This window comes from Chiloscyllium punctatum, chromosome 44, assembly GCF_047496795.1.
Source record: "Chiloscyllium punctatum isolate Juve2018m chromosome 44, sChiPun1.3, whole genome shotgun sequence".
Taxonomy (NCBI): domain Eukaryota; kingdom Metazoa; phylum Chordata; class Chondrichthyes; order Orectolobiformes; family Hemiscylliidae; genus Chiloscyllium; species Chiloscyllium punctatum.
The window spans coordinates 39157910-39185029 of NC_092782.1; the positions used below are offsets into that span (position 1 = coordinate 39157910).

Consider the following 27120-nt stretch of genomic DNA (forward strand, 5'->3'; position numbering starts at 1 on the left):
AGTCAGTCGATATAATTCTTAGTGGTAAAGTGGTCAAAGGGTATTGGGAGAAAGCAGGAACAGAATATTGTGTTAGGTGATCAGCCAACTTCATACTGAATGGCCGAGATAAGGTTGAAGGGACAAATGGTCTTCTCTAGTTCCACTATTCAATGCTTTTGTGTGTTAGTATTTATTTTTGCATTCACGAATCAATATTCGTATTCTTTTCCATTAATTCACAAAAGCCTGGTTAAAGTAGATCCTTTAAAAAAAAGTTCTTCTGGAAGCAAGGGAACAAGGGAAGGGAACGTTTTTAAATAAGTCATGTTGTGACCAACTGAAAGGGGTGGGTGAATAAGGAAGGGGAGCCAGTTCATTTCTCCTCACCTGGAAGCTCATCAGTTGTGGTATTCCATCTGAAACCATAACAAATTGGAAACCTCACTCAGGGTCTGATTGTAACAGTAGAGGATCTAATTGCTACACCATAGATGTGGGGACATGGAAATTTATATTTATAAATGTTGACAAGACGTGCAGGTACATGAAAGATTTTGAGTTTAGTCTCCTGTAATGCTACACATAGCAGGGACAAAGCCAAATGCAGTCTTCAGTACATGCAAAGTGAAAGGTTAGTTTATTAACAGGAAGATAACTGAACTCAAAAGCAGGAGAGGGGAAGGGATGGGGAATATGAGTCGAAGAGGAGGATTAGATAAAATTGCACAGCATTAGGCAGAGGACAAGAGGATGGGTGGAGTTAGATTTATTTCTTCTCCTTGACTTATAGTTTACCCAGGAAGGAGGATTGGGAGCTATGCTTCCGTTTTTCATTTCATCAGTTTGTAATTGATATAATGGGCAATGTCCATGGCTCCACAGAAGAGGGTTGGTGGCATAGTGGTAATTTTATAAGGTAAATGACCCAGGGGTGGGGGTTCAAATCCCTCTGCAGCAATTAGTGGAATTTAAGATATATGAATAAAGATCTGAAATTGAAAAGTAGTCTCAGTAATGGTGACCATAAAATAATCAATAATTGCCCTAAAAACCTTTCTGTTTCATTCATATCCCTCAGGGAAGGAAATCTGATATCTGCTGTTCTTACTTAATACAACTCCAAATCTACAGTAATTAACTAGTGAGGGCAATTACAAATGAGCAACAGTGATGTTCACAACCCATGAAGGGATAAAGAAAATAATTTTCGCTGAGATTGGGATACATGGACTCTCATGATTGCTGGGTCCAGACTTAGGTATGAGCTAAGCAGAGACATTCACTTCTCTCCACAGATTAAAGATTTCAGGTTTAGAGTGAGATTGTTGATTAGCATTTTGTGGGGTGGGGGGGGGGTCAGTGGTGTAGGCTGAGATGTTGGATTGATGTGGACCTTGAGCTGCCAAAGCTTAAATGTCACCAGATTATAGTCCAACAGGTTTATTTGAAATCGCAAGCTTTCGTAGTGCTGCTCCTTTGTCAGGTGAGCAGCATTCTGAAACCTCATGATTATTATCATTATTATTATTATTATTATTATTGGACAATGACCTGGTGTCGTGTGACACCTGACTTTATCCACCCTAATCCAATACCGGCATCAGCATACCAAAGTTTAAATGGAATGGGGCAGGAAGCATTGGACTGTCTGGTCTAAATTTGAATATTTAATAAAGAGAAAAGGACAAGTTTGGGAAGAGCTCAAAATTGCAGTCAACACTATAGGTAGTTAACAGGGAAGAAACATATATTTCAAAACTTCAAATTTTCACTCAAATTTGCTCTATGATCAAAAAGAAGCAATTGAGCAGCATCATGTCACAACAAAAGCTCTTTACTCACTGGCCGAAGAGATTTTCTGGCAGTGCATAAATGACTCTTTTCCATTCTTTTGCAGGGAAGAACACAGATGGTTGTGTGGTATCACCAGAGCACTGAGGGTCAGCTGGAAGACACTGTGGCACCAGGTAATGCCAGTTAACTCCAAAGTCAGTGGAATACTGAACATGAACTTGATTCTGCACAACCTTTTCTGTAGTTCTGCAGCCCACTGAAATCTGAAAGCAAATAATGAATTGCTGTCAATAAGCAATAATGTTTGATTTTGTTTTCTTCCAATTACTGTACTTACCATAAATAAAATGACATTTAAATTTGTTTCTGAAGAGAAGAATTAGTTTTGGGAAAGATCCAGATTATTGGTGGACATTAATTAACTAGCTGTGTAAAAATCCTTTCAGGTTTGAGGCATTCATTCCATCTACACATGGCCCCAAGGAATTCCAGAACCATAGTGTGTTATGATGTGGATTGACATCCAGTGTTACAAAGTTTATAGCAGTCCTATGGTCCTTCTGTGATACAAAAACAGAAGTTGCTGAAGAAACTCAGCAGGTCTGGCAGCATTGGTACAGAGAAATCAGAGTTAATGTTTTCGGTCCAATGGCCTTGCTCAGCATCTTTACAACTGCCTTCCAACTGCTCAGAGCCTATCAATAGTTTACAATTAATGTCCGCTTCACTGGTGAGTTTTTTGGTGACAAGAAGCTGCCTGTGTAAATTTAAAGGAACCTACTACCTGATTTTTACAGAGTCCCAAGTTCCTTGTTCCAACTTGTGTCTCAGTTGATGCTGTACAATGCATACTCTAGCATTTTGAAACATATGTATGTAATAGGAAGCATATGCTCAATGTCATCAAGGAAAGGCACTTCAGTATCTCATACATTGCCGCATTATTGCTGTTTGCAATTTCATGTGTATGAGACACTGGTTCATGATTGTCAACTTTGTTAAGTTGATTGTGTTCAAACCCCATAAAGAATCCAAGATCCAAGCCAGTTTAGTGCAATGAAACAAGAAGGGCCTGCCTTTTTAACCTCTCCTCTTGCCTGAGGCAGAGATCCTCAGGTTAAACTACTACCAGAGATCTCTCTTTAATGAAAGAGCAGCTTATGGTCAGGTAAGACCACGGTTACTTTTCTGACCAATCTATCTCCTTCAGCCAACACCAGCACATTACAAATGATTGAACATTCACCCTATTGGCTAAGTGACAGGTGATTGCTGATATTACCTACAACAACAACACTAACATCGAACAGAATCTTAAAGGGGCCAGAATGATGTGGATTATGGTGAATGTATAAAACATCCAATGAGGCCTATCTCAATGCTGGGAGTGATTTGCTGCATCGTTTATATATTTGCCAGGAGCCAAAGTGAGTTTGTTGTGAGGTGGTGATGAATTGCCTATTCAGGGGCATTATTGCTTTTTAACAACTTTATTAACAGCACATCTCACCTTATTAATAAGTAGCTCCCTATCTTACCAAATGCACTGAACAAACTAGATGCCAAGAATTCTCGATATGAAAGTCAGTGAGTATCTGCAACTTGCTGTTTGCTCCAAAGGACCTCCATTGTCCGGGCATCAACAGCTAAGGGACACACCATGACTAATGACAACAAGTACCTATGAACTTTAGCATTTAACATGTGCCAGCCTCTAAGAAACCTCATGATACATCTCTGATCCACTCGTAACATATCTCTGCACTTCAACATCATATTATAACCAAACAAATTTTATTTTTACGTGAAATTTGTACTTTTAGAAGCTTTGAAGTTACTGAGTTTGGCTTAAGTCTCTTAGATTGTTTCTGACCTGCCTTATGCTTCAATTTATCCTTTTCAGCTAGTAAAGGAAAACAATTTAAGGTTTTGTTTCAAAATGCTTTATAGTGGTTGCTTTGATGTTTTCGTTAAATTTCTCTAAACCACAACTGCTATTTTTCATTGACTAGTGTTGCTCTTGTGAAATTACACCAATCCTTTTGTTCATATGAAGTTTTTCCAGAGAAAATAAATAGCTCAAAACCACAAAGACCATTATTGCAGCAAGAAAGAGCACTAGTTGTTTGCAAATAAAGATGACACATAACTACATCAAAAATATTGTTCCTTTAAACATTGTGCTGTCCGCACTGTTTCCAGCTGTAAAACAAATAAAAAAAATCACAACTGGTCCAATGTGATATTGTAACCTAAAAATCAATATTAATTTCTCTGTCTGTCTTGATGCACAACCTGTTAACAATTGTATGTTCATTTTGAAAGAATTTTAATTATTTTTGTAAAGAGAGTGAAACCTAAATTCTGGAAATCTGAAATATGAAGAAGATGCCAACAGTGCTTTACAAGTTTGTCAACTTCTGAATGAGGAATGGAAGTTAATAATGGCCATGAGGCTGTCTAAAATCCATCTGTAATGCTAACTTGCCTCGCTGTCAGGCATTGACTGACCCATTAGATTTGTAACACTTTTGTTTTAGTCCAGAATGTCCTGTCTACTGAAGGAGTACCCCAAAATGCTGGCAATTCAGCCCTCCCTTAGCACAGCACTGATGTGTCATCTGGAATTGGATCAATTGCAGCTGTTCCTTCAAACTTCCTTGGGTTTCTGAACGCTCTTACATCTTTGCTCTTCTACCCTTTCAAAAGTTTCAAGATTTAGTACATGCATATTTCTTTCTATGCATATAAAACATTGAGATATTGTATTAATTTTTTACTTTGAAAGATGGAATGGAAGGCTTTACCTTAAATTGCACAATCCAGTGCTCACTAGGTGTAAGGTCATGCGTTGTTGCATCAACTTCCCGACCATCATGACTGCCACAGAGCATCACTCCATCAGGGGAATCACAGAATCTTTCCACAGAGCATTCATCATGGAACATCCAGTACTTGTTTAGTTTATAAGCTGCAGGCATGTTCACAGTTTCATCAGTTTTCCAGATAAATGCACATAATAGCGAAATATCACTAGTTGCTAGCATTAAACATTTTGTACAGAAATCCAACCTGTTATCTCCCAATAATAAATCAGGTTGCCGTCACAGCTCAAATATCAAGTAATAAAATTTTAAACTAATGCATATATGGGTTCTTACAAGGTTAAATCTCATCTTATCTACTAATGGGAGAATGCTAATGATATCATCCAATATTTTGGTTTAGTTGGACCTACACCGACTTTACATCATGATAGTCAAGATAAGACAGATTTGAAGACGCCAAATATTTGGCTGTTATTCAGATGCTATTCATTATTCAGACACCATAATGAAAAACATAATTACTGAAAAGCCTCGAAACTGGGAAAGGTGTGTAAATGGAAATTTGCCTTGGGATTCTAAGAGGAGGCATGTGTCTAGGATTCAAGACTCTAGTTAGGACTTATTTATGGATCACTTAGGAGATCCTGTGGTGTAGTGGGAAGCATCCTTGTCTTTGAGCCAGAAGCTTGATGATGAAGGAAGGTGCATTGATAATGTGGCCAAACAGGCTGACTATTAATCTGCAAATCCGCCCTCTACACACCAATGGCAGGTGGTACGAGAGAGAGAGAGAGAGAGAGAGACCTTGTCAGTCATGTAATGGAAGGAAAATGGGAGCCTCTACCACCTTCATCCATAGCTCCAGACCATAAAATACATGTGAACATGCTACAGTAACTCAAACTGTGAGTGAACAATAACACCAAACCAAACAAGTGTTGCACCATAGAATTGCTATTAGAAACGTATATCTGGGTTTCAGGGCTAGAATTAGGAGAGTGGTTTTAGGCCACAGGACTGCAGTTAGCTTCAGTTTTGAAATTATAAACAGAACCTTGTGAAATTAGGTTTTTGCATTAGGGGAAAAAAGGCTGTTTTCTAATTTTTTTCTACATGAATTAGTACCTTACCAAGCATGGAGTTAGAGAGAGTCTGTAAAGTGTAATAGTCAGGTTGCACTCCTATTGCAATTTTAATACAATATCCTGATTGACATTAGACAGCTATGAAGAACAGATAACTTAAGTCTTCAACTAAACGGTCTTTGTTTTAATGTATTTTTGGCTCCTGTTGAACATGATCGCATTGATTTTGGACTAAAAAACAGACTTCTGTTCCTAAATAGAACATTCTGATCTTCATACAGTCATATGTGGAGCTTCTAATGAAGTAGTGGACTCTAAGAGCAGTCTGATATTTTTTGCATCTTAATGTCTATTAATGAATGGACTATCATTTACCTTTTGGTCTTTCTTGAAATAGGTCAAAGATGATCCTACCAACAGGTCCACTGTCAGCAGGACTCCGGTCATGTGGTGGGATAGGGGTACTGCTGAATGTATCGAGCATGAAGGTTCTCTCACCAGCCGTCCCAGATATCAATACATTGTCAATAGCCCAGTCACTTTGTTCATGGCCATCATGGGTAGGCTGCCACCAACGGAAACGAGTGCCTACCACTTTGGCCTCAGCTGGTAGAAGAATGCTCACAAAGCTATAATTGTATCACAGGTAGATTAAAAACATTATATTCTGATCTTTTTCAAAGTCATACTGCAGACACTTCTAAGTAAGAATCATGATATTTATGAACAAGCAATTGTGGATAAATTTGGTTAAATGTCAATTATTATCTCATCCAAACCTGCTGTTAAAAAGTTAATTTCCTCTTTTCCAACTTAACAATTTTTCTCTCAATAATTATTCCTTGAGAATGCCCTGACCAACAACTCCTGATGTCACCAGGGACAAATAAAGGCCAATGAAATAGAACCTAGTTATTGCCTTACAGAAAAGAAAGCAAAGAAGTTTGAAAGGGTTAATGATAGGTATATTTTCCCTAGGATGAGGGATTTCAAGATTAGGGGGCATATTTTTAAGGAGAGAGATTTTAAAAAAGACATGAGGGGCAAATCTTTTACACGGAGGGTGGTTCTAATGTGGAATGAACCTCCTGAGGAAATGGTGGCTTCGGGCACATTTACAACATGTAAAAGAGACGTAGGTAAGTACACGAATAGGAAAGGTTGGAGGGATATGGGGCAGAAGCAGGCAGGTGGGACTAGTTTAGTTTGGGATTATGGTTTGGCAAGGACTGGTTATACAGAACGTGTTTCCGTGCTGTATGATTCTGAATTTATGAAAGGCTAACATCAGCAGTTTTCTTCTCTTGCAAACAAAACGATCAGTTTAATTGAGATGGTAGAAAAGCTCTGAGATTTCAGAGCAAATTATAACCAAAACAAAGGGCAAACATTTTCATTTCTCCAAATCATTAAAAAAAACTACAAATTTGCAGCACCAGTTAATGAAGATGTCCTGTAAAAACTGCTGTGCAAAGGTTTGTGCATCTTGCAAACTGCATTCCAATTTTTATTATTCACTAATCAGAAGTGGGTGCCATTGGCCAGGCCAGCATTACTCACCCTCAACTACTCTTAAGAATATGGTGCAGAATTGCCTTCTTGAACCACTGCAGACCATGTGCTGTAGGTCAACTGACAGTACTGTTGGAAGGGAGTTCTAGGATTTTGACTCAGCCATAGTGAAGGAATGATGACATAATTCGCAGTCAAGATAGTGCATGATTTGGAGGGGAACTTGCAGGGAGCAATGTTCCCATGCGTCAGTTATTCTTGCACTTCTACATAGTAAAAGTCATGGATCTGTCAGGTGCTGTCTAAGGAGCCTAAGTTAATTGCTGCATCTTCTAGATGGGACACAATACTGCCAATGTGCATCAGTTGTGGAGTGAATGAATGAATGGTGGTGGTGGTGGTGAAGTGCCACTGAAGGGGATGCTGTGTCCTGGATGGTTGTTGCACCTAACCAGGTAGTTTTTACCACACTCCTGACTTGTGCTTTGTGGATATTGGACAAGTTTTGGGAGTCAATATGTAAGTGACAGATTAATATATGGAAAATCTTTTTTTAACTTAATGCATCATTAGGGTTTGGAATGCATTGTTGAATTGAATTAATAAAGCAAATTCAATTGTAGCCTCCTGATGGAACATGAATAAATATATAAAGAAGAAGAAAGTTGCAAGGATATAGGTAAACAGCAGTAAACAGCAGGGGACTAGTGGTTAACTGGATTAGTCTTTGGAAGACCAATCAAGTCTTAATCTGCAAATGCTGTACTGCCCTGTGATTATTGGCTGAAAAAGTCTTACACTGAGAAGTTACTAATCTTATGAAAAAGTGAAAACAAAGGACCTTTAAGTGTGAACTAAGGCTAATTTAATTGTCATTGCTTGCTCCAAAACACTGAAATTGGAGCATTAAACAGTTGTGAAGGTCCAAAAAATTTCAAAATGCAGCAAAGTGAGACTGCCTTCTCTGGAGGGTCCACCCAAAGTAACTCTAGTATCAGATGAGGCCTCACTTCCACATTCTGGTTGTATTTATACAGGTGATTTTGCAAAGCAGTTAAAAGTATGCATGCAGCCTCTATCCTTGTTGTTACTTTACAAACAACCAGCAATTCCTTGGAAGTCAATGTAGTACATGAGCACTCACGAAGGCTTGTTGTATTGATCGAAGAAGATTTCCAACAAGATGTTCCATGTGATGCCTCCATTAACAGAATAATCCAGGAAGACTCCCTGATTACGGTTATTCGGAGGAACAAGGCAGCCATACATGAAGTAGAATTGGATAAACTCAGCATCTTCGAGGTCCAGATCCACTGTCACCAGCTGACGACTACAACTCTAAAACAAATAAATCATTAAATGAGAAGCAGACTGTGCTGTTGTTTCAGGCACTTTGAGCTGCTAGTTTGTATATCAGTTTAGCTAATCTTTAAGACTTAATGAAAAGCAAGATGATTTCTATGATTCTGTATAAGTTAGTAGGAGAGACTGAATACAAAGATTAACTTTACAGCATTCTCATCTTTTGAGAACTTAGGATAATTTTTAGGCTTTAGCTTGTCCTTTTTAGAATATTTATTATCCAGAGGTACTTAGTATAGTCCTGTATTGGGTTTCTCTTTGAAACAATGGTCTTTTAAGAGTTTGGTAATGTAACATATTCATGTTTGAGAAAACTGGGATTTTTAATAGAGTTTGAAATATTTGACATTGTGTCTTGTTCTGATCAAAGTGTTAAAACCTCTATTTTAACTTTTGTTTTCCAAGGAAAGGATTCAACCCTGTGGAGGTAAACAAACCAACCTCAAGATCAACTGAGTGAGATGCTGGTAAAATGATCTTTCCTTGCCAGGCTTATAATTTCCCAAGTTTCTAACCCTGCCTTCCTACCTTTGTTAATAATATCATTGGATATGTTATTGACATTGCTGATGTACTGATAAAATGGTGTTGATACAAAGGCACAGCACAAACATATCAAAAAATAAATTATGAAGAAAAGCCTACCATCTGTGCTTTATTGTTAGGGGATCTCCTGATTTAACTACTGAGTTGGAACATGTGGTAATTACATGTGCATATTACATAATATTAACAGTGACCTGTACAATGCAGGTCAGAGGGTATTATAATGGTGCAGAGAATTCCTTGCTTACATGAACTGAATACCAAACTGCATTCAATCTTCTTCATTAGGGATCAAATGGGAAGTGAGGTACAAATTTCCCAATGATACACAACATATTGATTTATTTTAATTCTGATAGCTGTTTGCTTAAGCCAATTTTGATTTTATTTCACTGCTTGAGATACAATCTTAGGACAATAAATAAAATGCAATTTCACAAAGGAAAGGAAGCCAATGTCAGGAAATTAAATTCAAACCTCAGTCAATCCAGGATGCATTCAATCGTCCTTGTATATGACACAGAATGAATAGTTATTCAAATGGTCCTGCTATAAACTTTTATAGTATAATTTCTCCATTCATCTGAGGCATATCTAAGCCTAGCATGATCTGAATTTGTCCCAATGTTTAAAGTACTCATTTTGTAGGGAGCATGATCTCCATGATCAGTGGAGAATGAAGAAGAATGTGAATTTTGCTGGATTTTTGTTTCCATTCTCTATCCCAATGGGACAAAGGTCAACTAAAAGGCTGGCACTGAGTACTTCAGCACTAAGCAGTGCTGGTACATTGTAGATGAGAAATGATATAAGCTTAAAGTTGCAAGTAGTGCTGTATAATTTGGACTCCAGTAAAATCAGCTACCTTTAGTCGATAAAACTGAAGCACATTTCTCAGTTCACATATCTACTTACACAAAATGTTAACACCCTGACGTCATGAGCTTGATAACAACATTGTACTTACTCCACTGAAGTGAAGAGCCATTCCAGAGGCCACTGCTCCACAGACAGTGCTGAGTTTACCTCCATTTACCACCAGCCAATTGTTGCTGGAGGGAGATCTGTTGAAATTGTCTTTTAGCTGTCGAGGAAGACTTGTCTTTGGTTCATCACAGTAGACCCCACTCCAGTCCTCATCGCAGCTGAGTACAAGAGAAAGCCATTAGTTAGAGCAATATTGTGAAGACAAAAAGAGGCTATGCACTAAGAAATATAGTCTAAAAGAAGTTGCACAAAAAGAAATGGGCTTTATTTTCCCATTTGTTGTTAAAATGGCAGTGAGTGAGTTTCATGATCTGCCTTCGACAGAGGTATATTTTCTCACACGATCTTCTACTTTTCATCTAATTAATGTAACTGATCTATTGTGCACCTTTCTCAGGGAACCAGGCTAGTGAGTCTGAAGTGATCGATACAGCCAGGACCTGCTCAGGTATCCCATTTAAAGCCCAGCTCCACACCACTTCAGATGCTGCAAGCCAGGGACTGCCTCTCAAATTGCAGAGCTGGATGCTGAAAATGTCTCAGAGGGAATAAAACCTAATTCCATCTTTCCAGAACAGGGATTTAGAGATGCTGTTGGATAGGGAGTGAGTGAAGGGCAGTCCTTTTCCCTATTGATCATCAGCAGGCAGTCAGACTAGACAGAAATTACAGCATGGATCAGTGTTGTTTGTCACATCAAAAGGGATGCCCATCAATGACACAAAAAGGTTATTGATCTTCTGCACTTGGCAGTGCTACCATCTTCTTTCTGCTACCTCACACTCAGGGTCAGCACTCTCACTCTGCCACTGTATAGGCATCTGACCAAGGCTCATAGACTTGAATTCTCAGTATCACATCCATATGCCCATTCAGGGCCCACACTGTTGGGAGAAAGTGACGTCACCCGCTGAGAACCAAACGAAAACTCTGGCTGCGTCGCTCGTGATGTCACTTCTGCCCTGTTGACACAGCTATAAGCCCCACTTCTGCACCCTTTGTGAGTGTCACTTCCGTTGGTGACGTCACTCCTGACGCGATAATCATGCCCACTCAATCAGTTGTCTTCCCCCACAACTCCAGTTCCAGCCTCACTCCAGGCCCAAGCTCCCATCCCTGCCGTGTGTTCACCATTCCCCCAGATCACCCCCTCACTGAGGACGAACGTTTAGTCCTCAGCAAAGGCCTCACCTTTACCTTTCTATGCTCCCAGATTAATGAGCTTGTCACACGCTGCGACCTCGAATGTTTCTTCCGCCATCTCCACCTCTAGGCCCGCATTTTCAACCAGGACACCAACCCACCCACTGAGGACCCCTTCTCCCCCCCCCTCCAAAACACCCCATCTACCTGGACACTCCGTGTCGGCCTGTTACCCGCCCTTGACCTCTTCATTTCAATCTGTCGCCGTGATATCGACCACCTCAACCTGTCCACCCCCCCTCACCCACTCTAACCTCCCAACGCACAGCCCTCCACTCTCTCCGCTCCAACCCCAACCTCACCATCAAACCAGCAGACAAGGGGGTGCAGTAGTCGTCTGGTGCAACGACCTCTACACCACTGAAGCCAGGCGCCAACTTGCAGACACCTCCTCCTACTGGCCCCTTGAACACGACCCTACCTCCCATCATCAAACCATCATCTCCCAGACCATGCATAACTCATCACCTTCAGGGATCTCCCATCTACAACCTCCAACCTCATTGTCCATGAACCCTGCAGCGTCCGATTCTACCTCCTACCAAAGATTCACAAACCTGACTACCCCGGTCAACCCATTGTCTTAGCCTGCACCTGTCCAACTGAACTCATCCCTTCCTACCTCACCACCATCCTGTCCCCCTTAATCCAGGAACTCCCCACCTACGTTTGTGACACCACCCATGCCCTTCAGCTCCTCCAAGATTTTCGTTTCCCCAGCCCCTAATGCCTCACCTTCACCACGGACATCCAGTTCCTGTACACATTGATCTGCCATGAAGGTGTCCAAGCCCTCTGTTTCTTCCTCTCATGCCATCCCAACCAAGACCCTCATCCACCTGGCTAAACTGGTCCTCACTCTCAACAATTTTTTCTTCCAATCCTCTCATTTCCTCCAAACCAAAGGGGTAGCCATGGGCACCCGTATGGGCCCCAGCTATGCCTGCCTGTTTGTCAGATATGTGGAACAGTTCATTTCCGTAGTTACACCGGCACCACACCCCACCTGTTCCTCTGCTACATTGATGACTGTATCGGCGCTGCCTCATGCTCCTACGAGGAGGTTGAACAGTTCATCAACTTTACCAATAGCTTCCACCCTGACCTCAAATTCATCTGGACCATCTCGGACACCTCCCTTCCCTCCCTGGACCTCTCCATCACCATCTCCGGTGACTGACTAACCACAGACATCTACTATAAGCCTAGCAACTCCCACAGCTACCTAGACTACACCTCCTTCACCCTGCCTCCTGTAAAAATGCCATCCCTTATTCCCAATCTGTTCCCAGAATGACCAATTCTACCTAAGAAAGTCCCAGATGGCCTCCTTCTTCCATGATCACAACTTCCCTTCCCACATGGTTGACGATGCCCTCCAGTGCATCTCCTCCATTTCACATACCACCACCCTTGAACCCCACCCCTCCCAACAAAACAAGGACACAACCTTCCGGTCCTCACCTACCACCCTACCAACCCCCACATACATCGCATCATCCTGTGCCACTTCCGCCTTATCCCATAACCTCTGATTCCTGTACTAATCAAGAACCTATATATCTCTGTCTTAAATATACTCAATGATTGGCCATCAGAGCCTTCAGCAGCAGTGAATTCCACAGATGAACCACCCTGTGATACAGTGATGATATTATGAACATGTGTCTTAAGAGATGTACTGGCAGACTGTGAGACATAACATAAGACTTGCCACATTGATACTACCACTGGCCAGTTGAAAAACAAATCAAAAGCACAACTTACTAAATGAACTAAAATGAAAATCATGAATTCAAAATATTTGGCAAAGTTACCTCAATTATCATTAAGAAGAAATCAAAGACCATACTGAAATCCAAGTAACCAAAACCAGAACCTTACTCCATTCTCTCAGGTTTCCTGTCTGATTTCTTTCAGGATATTCAGAAGCATCTTAGCTGTCCTCTGAGATTAATTTTACTTTAAAGTTGCATGACAACCATACTTCTAGGCTACTTACTCTAGATGACAGATTTGGTTAATGATTCATCTCAAATCTTATCTTGTCATAGTTACAGGGTATAAGTTGCCTTTAGCCTTCACCTTACTGAGTTCTCCCAGCTCATGGCCTTAACGAATTAAAGTTCATTTTGGTTATGCTGCTAGTTACTTGCTGCACACATTTGAGGAGCCAGTGGTGTTAGTGCTGCAATAGAGCAATGTGAAAACCGTTCCAGGTTACTATTTTCAATAAGTTATAAATACAACAAGATCCTTCACTTACATGCAGGAACCATGTGAGCATCTTCCATGGCCAGTGCACATGTCCACACAGCCATCCCCAATGTAAAGATTATCTATGGCCCATGTTTGCTGCTTCTCAAAGGGTGCTGGCTGATGCCATCGGAAACGGGTAGCCTGTGACCTTTTGGATACAAATTGAGTGCAGAGTTAAACACAAACATTGTCACAAGTTTACAAAATATATTGTAAAACCTCTCAGCTGACGCTACTACAAATATGGGATGCATCTCTGTCAGCTTTGGGACTTTTATTGGACCAGGATATTTGTTGGACCCTGGGAGGTCAAGTAGATTCAATGCAGAAATGTTTAAGAAGTAAAGAATTCACCTTGACTTGTATCAATCACATGCCTAGTGGATGAATGACTTTCCAACTGGACACCAAAATTAGGATTTAGATATCCAAATTGGATAAAGTGAATCAAAAGGTTATTTAAATAAAGAATGGGGTGGAACCACTCAAGGGAAAACTGGAATTACTGTGGATGCCAGACTGTCGAGGTTGCTGGACCACAGAGTGTTGGATTAGGGAGGTACAACTGTACTGAATAACAGATGTCTATTACACTGAGGAGCTGAAGACAGGCAGACAATCCACATGCCAAACTTGAAAGACATGTTGTACATGAGAACTACCAGCCTCAGTTTCCCAGCATAATAAAATGGAGAATTGGTCTCTAATTACTAGTATTCAGTGACATCTCTACTGCTGCTTTCAGTCATAAACCCACTTTTCTACTCCTTGTAACTGTACATGTTCCATTTATTGTAACAAAAATAGAACCTGAGAACATATCACTACCCTTGTGTGGGGTGGGGTAGAGAATGTAAATGATTAGAGATTGCATTGACGGAATTCTATATTCAAGCACTGAGTGACTCACAGCATTCTATTTTCAAGTGCTTGTGAAGATATATCTAAAGGAATGCTCAATCCATGTAATAAATTGCTGTGAAACATTGCCTTTATTAATGAACATGATAAAGGTATTGGGAAATTTGCATAAGATATTCCACGAAATAGAAGGGTTAGATAAAAAACAACTTTAGCTGTTTTGAAATACATGATATTAAATCCTCTAAAAATGAAAGATACAGTTGCATCTCATATATATTTTGTACAATAGGCTTCTACAATGCTGCAAAGAAATGTTAATTGGGGGGACCTAGCAGAGGAAGGGAGGAGATTCCTCATTTCCCCTCCCCCCACCTTACCCTAGTTCCAACCTTCCAGCTCAGCACCGTCCCCATGACCTGTCCCACCTGGCAATCTTCCTTCCCACCTAACCGCTCCACCCTCCCCTCTGACCTATCACCTTCATCCCCACTCCCATTCACCTACTGGACTCTTTGCTACCTTCTCCCCAGCTCCCCACCCCCCCCCCCCCACCCCATTTATCTCTCCACTCTGAAGGCTCCCTGCCTCCATTCCTGATGAAGGGCTTTTGCCGAAACATCGATTTACCTGCTCCTCAGATGCTGCCTGACCTGCTGTGCTTTTTCAGCACCACTCTGATCTAGAATCGGTTTCCAGCATCTGCAGTCCTCACTTTTGCCCAGAGGAAGGGAGGACCAGAGGCAGGAATTTTATATAGGGCAAGAGTGCTCCTGCTTGTCAATGAAGAAATGTTTCTCCTAACTTACCAAAACAAGTGTTGCTGATTTCCTGATAGGTTTACCTGGTGCTTAGTATGGTTTCCTCTGTAGTCCACCAGGATAGAATTTTCACAGGGGGTTTATAATGAGTGCAGTCAATGCTCACATTAATTTAAACAGTTAAATGGAACTCTTAAAACATGAATTCTTAAAGGGCATGGAGACTAGGTTTGTGGAAGTTTATTGCAGTCTCTAATTGTTCTTGAGGAGATAGAAGCCACTAAAGGAAACCCATTGGGGTGTTTACGTTTGGAGTTACATAGGAGCATAGAATTTAGGAACAGGATTAGGCCATTCAATAAGATCATGCCGCATCTGGTTGTGGTCTCAAACACACTGCCCGGTCTGCATTCCCTTAAACCCCAAAAGTCATTGGCAGTACTGTGGCTCAATGGTTAGCACTGCTGCCTCACAGCACCAGGGTCCCAGGTTCGATTCCAGCCTTGGGCGACTGTCTGTATGGAGTTTGCTCATCTTCTCAGTGTCTGTGTGGGTTTCCTCCGGGTGCTCTGGTTTTCTCCCACAGTACAAAGATGTGCAGGTCAGGTGAATTGGCCATGCTAAATTGCCCATAGTGTTGGATGCATTAGTCAGAGGGGAATGGGAGTGGGTGGGTTACTCTTCGGAGGGTCGGTGTGGACTTGTTGGGCCGAAGGGCCTGTTTCCGCACTGTAGGTAATCTAATCTAATCTAATCTAATCTATCAAAAATCTATCTAACTCTGCTTTGAACAATGACACGGATGTTGCTTATGAACACTAAGCATGGTCACTTTTGAGCTTAACGCACTGCTTAGCAATGTTCAAAATACATGGGAGTAGTGGGCAGATCTACCTCAAAAGTCCAAAAATTGTCTAGGAAAATTCAATCCCAGGGGCATCCAATCAGAGAGAAGTTACCCACATATCTGCAATAGTCAGAATCTGTAAGTAGTTGTTCATCCAAACAGAAGCCAGTCCTCTCTTGTGCTGTCACATTGAGCTTATCAGCAGTAAATGTGGAAGAGAATCAGCCTGTGATTGGAAATGCAGTAAGAAGGTGAGTAGTGGTTGAACAAGATTACTGAGGCTGGGGAAAACCAGGCCAGACTTAGTAGGAACTCCAAGACCTAAGAGAAAGTGAGGATTGCAGATACTGGAGATTAGAGTCATCAACTAGTCATTCCTGATGAAGGGCTTTGCCTGAAACGTTGACTCTCTTCCTCCTCGGATGCTGCCTGCTCTGCTGTGCTTTTCCAGCACCACACTCTCGACTCCAAGGCCTAAGGCAGCAGAGCTGGAGAACAAGTAGAGGCAAGGCTTGTGAAGGGAGTGGGACTGGGTGGGAGGTATGTCTGTTAAGGGAGACAGATGAGCACCTATGGGGTAGGAGGAGGTCAGCAAAGAGGAGAGAGCAGTTTTGAACCCTACAACAAAGGCATAGTGTGTATTGTATGAACATTACTATTATAATAAACACTGTCCATTGGATAATTAATACTGAACAGTTTCATTTCTTAAAGCCTTAAATTAAGTGTAATCATGTCTCAAACATCTCATATACTATGAATTACTTGAAGTGCAGTGGCTATGTTTGAGAAAAACACATAATTGCTTAGATTTGACCTCCAAACTGTAGAAATTGAGGTTCCAGCTGTTGCATTTTGCCTACAGGTCCTGATGAAGGGCTTACGCCCGAAATGTCAATTTTCCTGCTCCTAGGATGCTACCTAACCTGCTGTGCTTTTCCAGCACCACACTCTTGACTCTAATCTCCAGCAACTGCAGTTCTCACTTACGACGACAGGTTTGTATCAGCTTTTTAAAAAATAAATGTTTGGTAACTTTATACCCAATACCTCATGAGGATAATACAAAACTAAAAAGAATTATGAGTAATGAGGAGGAAGTAGAGGCTCCAAGGCAACTTTTACAAATTGAATGAATGAATATGGCAGATGAAGAATCACATGGATAATTGCAAAGCTGTCCATATTGGTATGAAAAGCAGAACATAAAATCAGAAAAGCAGAGTATTATTCAAAGGGTGTTGGACTGGGAAAGAGATCTAGTCGCTCCTCTGTACCAGTCACTGAAAGCAATCACACAGATGCAGTAAACTGAAAGACAAATGGTATGTTGGTCTTTATTGGAAGAGGATTTGAGTACAGGAGTGAGGAAATCTTACTACAGCTGTGAGATCACACTTGAAGTACTGATACTACTAAAGATGATTGTATCACCTGATAAAGGACTTAGTTAAAATAAAGTAGCCCTCAAGAAAATTTCAAAAGGACCCATTAAAATTAAAATTTTACCCTTGCTATTTAGAAATGTTTAATTGTTTATTTAACATTTTATAGAAGCATATCAACCTACAGGGTTTGTTTTGGTTCTGGAGTCTCTGCGAACCTAATAAACTGGGAGACACTAGTAAAAACAGTATCTTGCAAGTAATTGTAATGAAATGATCTATCTGATGATGTTTCTATAGCAGACATCCTGCTCCAGTTCAACTTCATTGCGGACCCCAGTATATTACAGGATCAGGTTTATGTGTATTAACGAGGCTTGATTGGAGTCCGTCAGGAGCCTCAACCATTGTTGAAGCAAATGGTAAAACCGCAGATTGGAGGAATGGAATGGGAAATGGAGGTACTTTATTTTAAATGAGAACCTACACTGTTTGTCTCAATCAGGTGAGTTTTACTCACACAACGAAACTAGATTGGGTCTAGAATCAGGAACAAGCATTTGGCAAAATTGATTTGAGAAGAGAATATAGCATTAGGTGCATAAAAGGTTTTAATTACTAGCAAAAGTGAGGACTGCAGATGTTGGAAACCAGTGTTTAGTTCAGAGTGGTGCTGGAAAAGCACAGCAGGTCAGCAGCCGAGGAGCAGGAAAATTGACATTTTGGGCAAAAGCCCTTCATCAGGAATTTGGCTTTAGTTTAGACCTTAACATTTGAAATATAACATCTGGTCTGAGAATCAAAGTTAAACTGGTCTGAATAACAGCAAATCAGTATTCTGCAGTACTCATGTTAGTCACTAGATGACACTATTGTCCACATTTTTTCAGAAGCTCCAGGCAAGGTATAAAATATTTACAGTGATATAAATATGGGAGATAGGGATAGAGACTTTAAACATACGGCACAATTTGTGATCATTACAGGTGTCCGCATCTGTTATTTCATCCAACTGGGATTTCTGCATGTAGTCTACCACCAGTCTAGACAGTACTGTGGGCAGGCTATCTGACATGTACATCATTATAACCGAGCCCGGTCACATCCTGATATACAAAGTACAGCTCATTAGTTAAACAGGAATTAGTTAAATAACTGTTTCACTGGGGAATTTTTTGATTGATGCTATAGTGAGAGACCAGAATAACTTTCCCTTTGGGACTCTGTAAATCAGATCAATTGCTATCAGATACCTGAGCTGATTTTGCTTCTTCTGTTTGTTGAAATAGCTGGAAATCTTAATTTCTGACAGAAAAAGTGGCTTTTAAATTGTTCTATTAAAAGTGAAATGTTTTCAGACTATCACTTCCACCTTTATTTAATCTCACCAAACCACTTTATCATGACCTCTCCTACAAAATGACTGACGTGTAAATTTGAAATACAGGTGTTTGTATTTTTAATCCAGAACGATTTGGAACTTTTGTAAGAAGAAAGGAGCAGCATTCTATTTACCTGGTGTAAGGTGGCAATGGCAGTGTGAGTCTCGTCCACTTGTTGAAAATGTCGGACATCAAGATCCTCTGTAGATGGTATTTGTTACATTCCACATTAGTTGGCAAGCAATCTGTCAGCACAGGCTGCCAGTTCAGTCCTAGGTCCACTGAATACTCAAGTTCCACAGCTGAATGAATGGAAGAGATCCAAACAATCACATCCAACACCTTATCACAGAATCTTTTGTCTCATTTTAATGACTTGACTGCATGTATGCTCAGAGTACAGATAACTAGCTATTCCAAGTTTGAACGTACATGCACTGCTCCATTGGATTTCTAGTAAGTCATTTTCCTCCTCATCCCAAAGCCTCCACTTGAGGACAGATGCCCATATTGTAGAGTTTGCTATTTTGTTGCTAACTCCTTCAGCTGAAAACATACATGAACTAAAATGGTATGCATCTGATTGATTTCCCCATTACATGCAAAATTAAATAAGTCAAATTGTATAAAGCTGTTGTAATTACCTTCCTATGCTCATGTTACAATCAGCAGGATGTGACTTTCCTGAGTCACCTGTTGGAGGGAGTTTGGAACTATAGCTGTGAAACTATTACTTATTAGTTTTGTGCTGCTGAAAGACTTTTCATGAACCTAAACTACATTTGCAATTCAAAGATTCAAATAAAATTTCGAGAAGCTGATAGTACTTTGTGAAGTAAAATTACCAGTTTTGATTGTCAGATTTGCTGACTTGTTTTCTAATTGGGAAAATGGAAAAAAAAGTATAGCAGAATTTTCCCTTAGAAGGTGAGCAGGGTGTGGCACTCAGAGGATGCATTGTCTGAATTAGCAGGAACGTAGCTTTTGATTTTCCACCCATTTATGTCAATGAATGGAAAACCACTGGCTCCAAATTGATGCCTACAAACACAGCTCCCAGCTGAGAAAATGTTGAATTAAGTCTAATGTTTTGGGGTAGATGCCACAATAAAAAGTATTGCACACAATTTGGAGAAGGAGTTGCCCCATTTTAGTTAATCCTTTAAAATACTTGCAAGTATGTTACTAATTAACCTAATAAAGTAATTGACAAAATGCTCAATGGCTCATTATACATAGTAAAAATGCATAAAATGAGGACAAATTAATGTCTGTCCATAGCAAAGTAGAAACAGATCTAACATATTTGTCAAAGTGCTAAATTTGTTCTGTCTTACACATGGAGCATTGATTTGTTTATGTTTGAGATGTGCCAGTTGAATGAACACGGGATGGTATCAAAATGTAATTCCATAATCCCAGATTTCCGAAACAGCATGAAATCTAAGTAGCACTACTCTGTAACTTTGATTCTGTGACCCATGGCCCTATATGGATAGTATCTTAATAGCAGGAGTGTGAAATCAACCTTCATATTTAAACCCTAAGGTTGTCTGGTAGATAAAGCCCATGAAACTCTTGGACCGTGAATGAGTAGAGAAGGAAATTTCTGCTTAGGAATGTAGAAGTTTGGAGCAAAACCTGCTTACACCAGGATAAAGCCAGATTCCAGTGTTTCTTTAAATGCTGATAGTGGGGAGCATGGATCCACTGCTAACACTTGCATGTCCCTGACATCAAGAGGTTGGGAACTCCTGTGAGACCCTGGAAAATTATGACCTCTCTGCACATATCTTCAAAGGAACTCACATACCTCAGAAAGGCTCTGACTTTTTTTTTGGGAAAGGTATTCGACCATGAATGAGATAAAGTAAAAGATCACACAACACCAGTTTGTAGTCCAACAGGCTTATTTGGAAGCACTAACTTTAAAGGATGAAGAGAAAGCACCTCGAAAGCTAGTGCTTCCAAATAAACCTGTTGGACTATAATCTGGTGTTGTGTGATTTTTAACTTTGTCCACGCCAGTCCAACAATGGCATGTGTGAAGTAGGCATCTTTGAGATAATCTGTCCTTGTTTGACTATTTAAACAACTCTGTTTCTGAAGATTGAGATGTAATTGCTTGGACATTCTGAAACTGGACATATCCATATCACGCAATCAAAAGGATTTTCACTGAGACTTGAAATTTAAATTTTCCACCAAATCCCCACAGCTATCCAATTTGGTTAGAGTAGAAATTATGGCAAGTAGAAAGTTGAAGCACTCTCAAAGTAACCTTGAGTTGAGTACATTAAATGCCTATTCAATTGTGAATTTCCTGAGATTGATATCTTCAGTGAGGCAGATTAGTTCCTGAAAACTGAATGAAACATGTTAAGTCTGACAGTTTGTAAACCTTGGCATAAACTCATTTTGGAGTTTGGAACTATTTGACAGATTAGTTTAAAAAGATCTAGACAACAGCAAATGTCATAGTCAGATGGTTTATAATAAGTAGGCTTTAATATTGCGATTGATTATAAGGTAAAGGGTATTAGTTGACAAAAATTATTCAAATGCATTAGAGTACTTCATCGATTAGACAAAAAGTACTATTCTTTATTATACAGTATTAAAAATTTAGATGTATGACCTTTTTGATTGAAAGTTCATTTGTTAAGCCTTTAAAAACTGAATAGCCAGTGGACAGCTCTTTAAATAAAGCTTCAGATGCTCCATTTCATTGAGCCTGGAGGATTTGTTTATTTAGCTGTGCAACTGCAGTTCATTGTTAATGCTTGGGTTTGCTCTAAAAATGTGGCTACTTAGAAATTGTTTGCACATGAAGGGGACTTGGATTTCTTTGATTAATAGTTTTATGAGTAGGTGAAAATATTTATGTATTTTGAGGAGTTTTTTTAGCAAAGCCTGTTGTTTATTTTGACAAATCAATGAGGACTGAAGAGCTTTTGTTCAACAGAAGTTTGAATGGATTATTGTTTATTTTATTCTTTACAGAACATTTTAAAGTCTTCTCAGTGATATGGAGGGGGAATTGAGATATAAAAGGGTATGAGATAGTCAAGGTGTGTGGGATGTGAACTAGGGAACCATTGCCATCCACAGAACTGAGCTGATGTCACAGTGGATAGCGGTGGACTTTTTAATCTGCTGTCCTCATCGTCTACCTGCCTCTATTCTACCTTTGGCTTGTATAGGAATGTGATGGGTCCAATTCCAGCCTCCTCCTAATTTTTCATTGGGAAGATTACACGTGTGTGTAGGTTCATTGAGGATCCATGAATATAATAACAGGAAATTCCCTGAATCTCAATCCTCATGCAAAGGGTGAAAATATGGCCTAGTCAAGGATGAATGGGAGTCCCATCCAATATCAGCTGTGCAGAGCACCAAGAATGTCAGGGGCTTAAATCTTTTGAACCTTTACTCATCAAAAAGACATTTACCGTAACAAGAATCTGTGACAGAGCAGGAAGCAGCAAAATCAAACTGCAAAAAGGAATCCTCATTCACCACCACATCAGTAGAGATAACGTAACGGGTGTAAGCCTTCTCAATGAATACCAAAGCATCCCCATTCGAGCCACAGACAGGCATCTTTGTGCCTCCTGGGTGGAGCAGCCACTTCCTGTGATCCAATGTGCTGAAGTTATCTTCAATCACTGTGTTACCAGTAATGCTTCCTCCAATCACAATCTGTTTCATTTGGAATGAGATATTAGTAAAGAGGAAATAAAAAGACAAAAAAATTTGAAAAATACTAAGAAAAGAACTAAAATATTCAGGCTAAACATACTAGAGATTGAAGATGAAAGATTCATTTTTAAACTGCTAGCCTGTTTTGTAGGAAGCAAGTATAGAAATGGATAGATAGTTTACAATTTTGCTGACTATCATATCTTACAACAAAAATGCTGAAGAATATAACCATTGAATTCAATGGGAAGGGATACTGTCTATAATCCTAGAGTTTGTTCAAGATTCAAATAGCACTTTCTCACTCCATGGTGTTTTCCCCAAACCTGGACTTCATATTCTGTTTCTCTGATGACATAACTTGATAAAGTGCAGTCCTGGAAAAGGCAAAGCGGGTTAGGTAGCATCTGAGGAGCAAGAGAGTCAACATTTTGGGCATAACCCTGTGTAGTCCACAAGTGAAAATGGCCCAATGTGCTTTTACCCAAACGGCCATTCTTCATTCATATGAAAAAACTGAGAATCTGTATGTGTCAGAGCTGAGTCACGTTTGTCTTCATCCTACTACCAATATGCTCATTTTTATATATATTATTGTAAGCATTGCTGGTAGTGCCAGCATTTATTGTGTATCGCTATTGCCTTGGGAAGTTGATGGTGAGCTATATTCTTGAACCACTGCAGTCTGTGTGGTGCAGCTATACCCACAGTGTAACTAGGGAAGGAGTTCCAATTTTCTGATCCAGCAACTATGAAGAAATGACAACACAATACCAAATCAGGATAGCAATGTGACTTGGAGGGAAATTTGCAGGTGGTTACATTCCTTCATGCTTGTTGCCCTTGAGCTTCTAGGTGTTGGAAAACGTCACCAGAGGAACCATGGCAAGTTGCTGAACTTGTTTTAAGTAGGAAAACTGAGTCAGTGATCAAGGGGGCTACTTTGCTCTGGAACTTCTTAATGTTGGAGTTGCGTTCATCCAGGTAGGTGAACAGCATACCATCATACTCCTGTGCTTTGTAGATGGTGGGCAGGCTCTGGGGAGTCGGGAGATGGCTTATTCACTAGACTCTGACCTGCTGATGTCATCACTGTATTTGGATTGTTGGTCCTATTAAGTTTCTGATTTATGATACAACCCAGGATGTTGGGCAGCGCAGTGGCTCAGTTGTTAGCATTGCTATCTCACAGTGCCAGGGACCTGGGTTCAATTCCTGCCTCGGGTGACTATCTGTGCAGAGTTTACACATTCTTCCCATGTCTGCGTGGGTTTCCTCCGGGTGCTCCAGTTTCCTTCCAAAGTCCAAAGATGTGCAGGATAGATGAATTAACCATGTTAAATTGCCCATAGTGTTCAGGAATGTGTAGGTTAAATGCATTAGTCATGGGAAATGTAGGGTTGTAGAAAGGGGAATGTGTCTGGATGGGATACCCTTCGGAGGGTCTGTGGACTTGTTGGACCAAATGGCCTGTTTCCACACTGTAGGGATTCTATGGACAGTGAGGAATTCAGTAATGGATATGCCTTTGACTGTTAACAAGTATCAGTTAAATTCTCATTTGCTGGAGATGTTCATCATCTAACACTTACATAACACAATTATTAATCGTCATTTATTAGCCAAAGCCTGAATTTTGTCCAGGTCTTGCTGCATGAGGGTAATGACAGTTTCATTACTTTGAGGCAACTCATTAGGTCCTGAACAGTGTGCAATCATTAGTAGATATTCATACTCTCGATATCCCTATGCCCATTCTACATGGGAAGTTGGGCACAGGTTCAGTACCCGAGGCCAACATAGAACATAGACCATTACAGCACCGCACAGGCCCTTTGGCCCTCGATGTTACACTGACCTGTGGAACCAATCTGAAGCCCATCCAACCTAGACTATTCTATTCTTGTCCATATGCCTATCCAATGACCATTTAAATGCTGTTAAAGTTGACGAGTCTACTACTGTTGCAGGCAGTACATTCCCCGCCCCTACTACTCTCTGAGTAAAGAAACTACCTTTGACATATGTCCTATGTCTATCACCCCTCAATTTAAAGCTATGTCCTCTTGTGCTAGTCAAGGAAAAAGGTTCTCAGTATCCACCATATCTAACCCTCTGATTATCTTATATATCTCAATTAAGTCACTTCTCAACCTTCTTCTCTCTAATGAAAATAGCCTCATGTCCCTCAGCCTTTCCTCGTAAGACCTTCCCTCCATACCAGGCAACATCCTAGTAAATCTCCTCTGAACCCTTTCTAAAGCTTCCACATCCTTCCTATAATGCGGTGACCAGAACTGTATGCAGTACTCTAAGTGCGGCCCCACCAGGGTTTAGTACAGCTGTAGCATGACCTCATGCTTCTGAAACTCAATCCCTCTACCAATAAAAGCTAACACACCGTATGCCTTATCAACAACCCTATCAACCTGGGTGGCAACTTTCAAGGATCTATGTACCTGGACACCGAGATCTCTCTGCTCATCTACACTACCATTAGCTAGGTACTCCTTCCAAAGTGAATCACCTCACACTTTTCCGCATTAAACTCCATTTGCCACCTCTCAGCCACCTCTCCTGCAGCTTATCTATGTTTCTCTATAACCTACAACATCCTTCGTCACTATCCACAATGCTACCAAAGTTAGTGTCATCTGCAAATTTACTAACCCATCCTTCTATGCCCTCATGCAGGTCATTTATAAAAATTACAAATAGCAGGGGACCCAAAACAGATCCTTGCAGTACACCATTTTAACTGAACTCCAGGATGAACATTTCCCATCAACGACCACCCTCTGTCTTCTTTCAGCTGGGCAATTTCTGATCCAAACCGCAAAATCACCCTCAATCCCACGCCTCTGTATTTTGTGCAATAGCCTACCGTGGGGAACTTTATCAAACGCCAAACTGAAATCCATATACACCACATCAACCGCTTTACAATGATCCACCTGTTTGATCACCTTTTCAAAGAACTCAATAATGTTTGTGAGGCATGAACTACCCTTCACAAAACTGTGTTGACTATCCCTAATCAACTTATCCCTTTCTAGATGATTATAAATCCTATCTCTTATAAACTTTTCCAACAGCTTACCCACAACCAAAGTAAGGCTCATTGGCCTATAATTACCAGGGTTGTCTCTACTCCCCTTCTTGAATAAGGGAACAACATTTGCTATCCTCTAGTCTTCTGGCACTATTCCTGTAGACAGTGACAACATAAAGATCAAAGCCAAAGGCTCAGCAATCTCATCCCTGGCTTCCCAGAGAATCCTTGGATAAATCCCATCTGGCCCAGGACACTTATCTATTTTCATACTTTCCAGAATTGCTAACACCTCCTTCTTGTGAACCTCAATCCCATCTAGTCTAGTAGCCTGTATCTCAGTATTCTCCTAGACAACATTGTCTTTTTCTCGTGTGAATACTGAATGAAAAGTATTCATTTAGCACTTCCCTTATCTCTTCTGACTCCACACACAACTTCCCACTACTATGTTTGATTGGCCCTAATCTTACTCTAGTTATTCTTTTATTACTGATTTGGCTATAGAAAGCCTTAGGGTTTTCCTTGATCCTATCCGCCAACAGCTTCTCATATCCCCTCCTGGCTCTTCTTAGCTCTCTCTTTAGGTCATTCCTGCTAATGTAACTCTCAAGCGCCTTAACTGAGCCTTCACATCTCATCCTAACATAAGCCTTCTTCTCCCTTTTGACTAGAGATTCAACTTCTTTAGTAAACCACAGCTCCCACCCTCCACAACCTCCCCCCTGCCTGCCATACTTATTAAGGGTCTGCAATAGCTGGTCCTTGAATTAGCTCCACATTTCAAACGTGCCTATTCCATGCAGTTTCCTTCCCCATCCTATGCATCCTAAATCCTGCATAATTGCAATGTAATTGTCTTTCTCCCCAGCCTTAACTCTTACCCTGTGGTATATACTTATCCCTTTCCATCACTAACGTAAACATAAATGAATTGTGGTCACTATCACCAAAGTGCTCACCTATCTCCAAATCTAACACTTGGCTGGGTTAATTACCCAGTACCAAATCTAATGTGGCCTCGCCCCTTGTAGGTCTGTCCACACACTGTCAGGAAACCCTCCTGCACACATCGGACAAAAACTGACCCATCTAAAGTACTTGAATCATAGTATTCCCAGTCAACATTTGGAAAGTAAAAGTCCCCCATAACAATTACTCTATCACTCTCACTCCTATCAAGGATCATCTTTGCAATTCTATCCTCTACATCTCTGGAACTATTCGGAGGCCCATAGAAAACTCCCTTCAGGGTGACCTCTACTTTCTGTTTCCAACCTCAGTCCATACTACCTCAGTAGTCGAGTCCTCAAATGTCCTTTCTGTCTAACACTATCCTTGACTAACATTGCTACCTCCTCTCCCTTAGATTACCTACAGTGTGGAAACAGACCAACAAGTCCACATCGACCCTCTGAAGAGTAACCCACTCAGACCTATTTTCCCTCTGACTAATGCACCTAACACTATGGACAATTTAGCATGGCCAATTCAACTAACCTGTACATCTTTGGATTGTGGGAGGAAACTGGAGCACCAGGAGGAAACCCACACAGACACAGGGAGAATGTG

At 40.5% G+C, this 27120-nt stretch overlaps 1 protein-coding gene across 1 annotated transcript in view; it reads right to left on the reverse strand.

Moving 5' to 3' along the window:
* LOC140466901 (reelin-like) overlaps positions 1-27120 on the reverse strand; it is a 371462-nt gene that overhangs the window by 21855 nt on the left and 322487 nt on the right. The window contains exons 45-52 of the mRNA XM_072562696.1: positions 22247-22496; positions 18928-19096; positions 13566-13706; positions 10077-10254; positions 8346-8539; positions 6065-6318; positions 4584-4747; positions 1825-2039 (exon numbers count right to left, since the gene is read on the reverse strand). Coding sequence (XP_072418797.1) covers positions 1825-2039; positions 4584-4747; positions 6065-6318; positions 8346-8539; positions 10077-10254; positions 13566-13706; positions 18928-19096; positions 22247-22496 — 1565 coding nt within the window. The remainder of the gene's footprint in view (positions 1-1824; positions 2040-4583; positions 4748-6064; positions 6319-8345; positions 8540-10076; positions 10255-13565; positions 13707-18927; positions 19097-22246; positions 22497-27120) is intronic.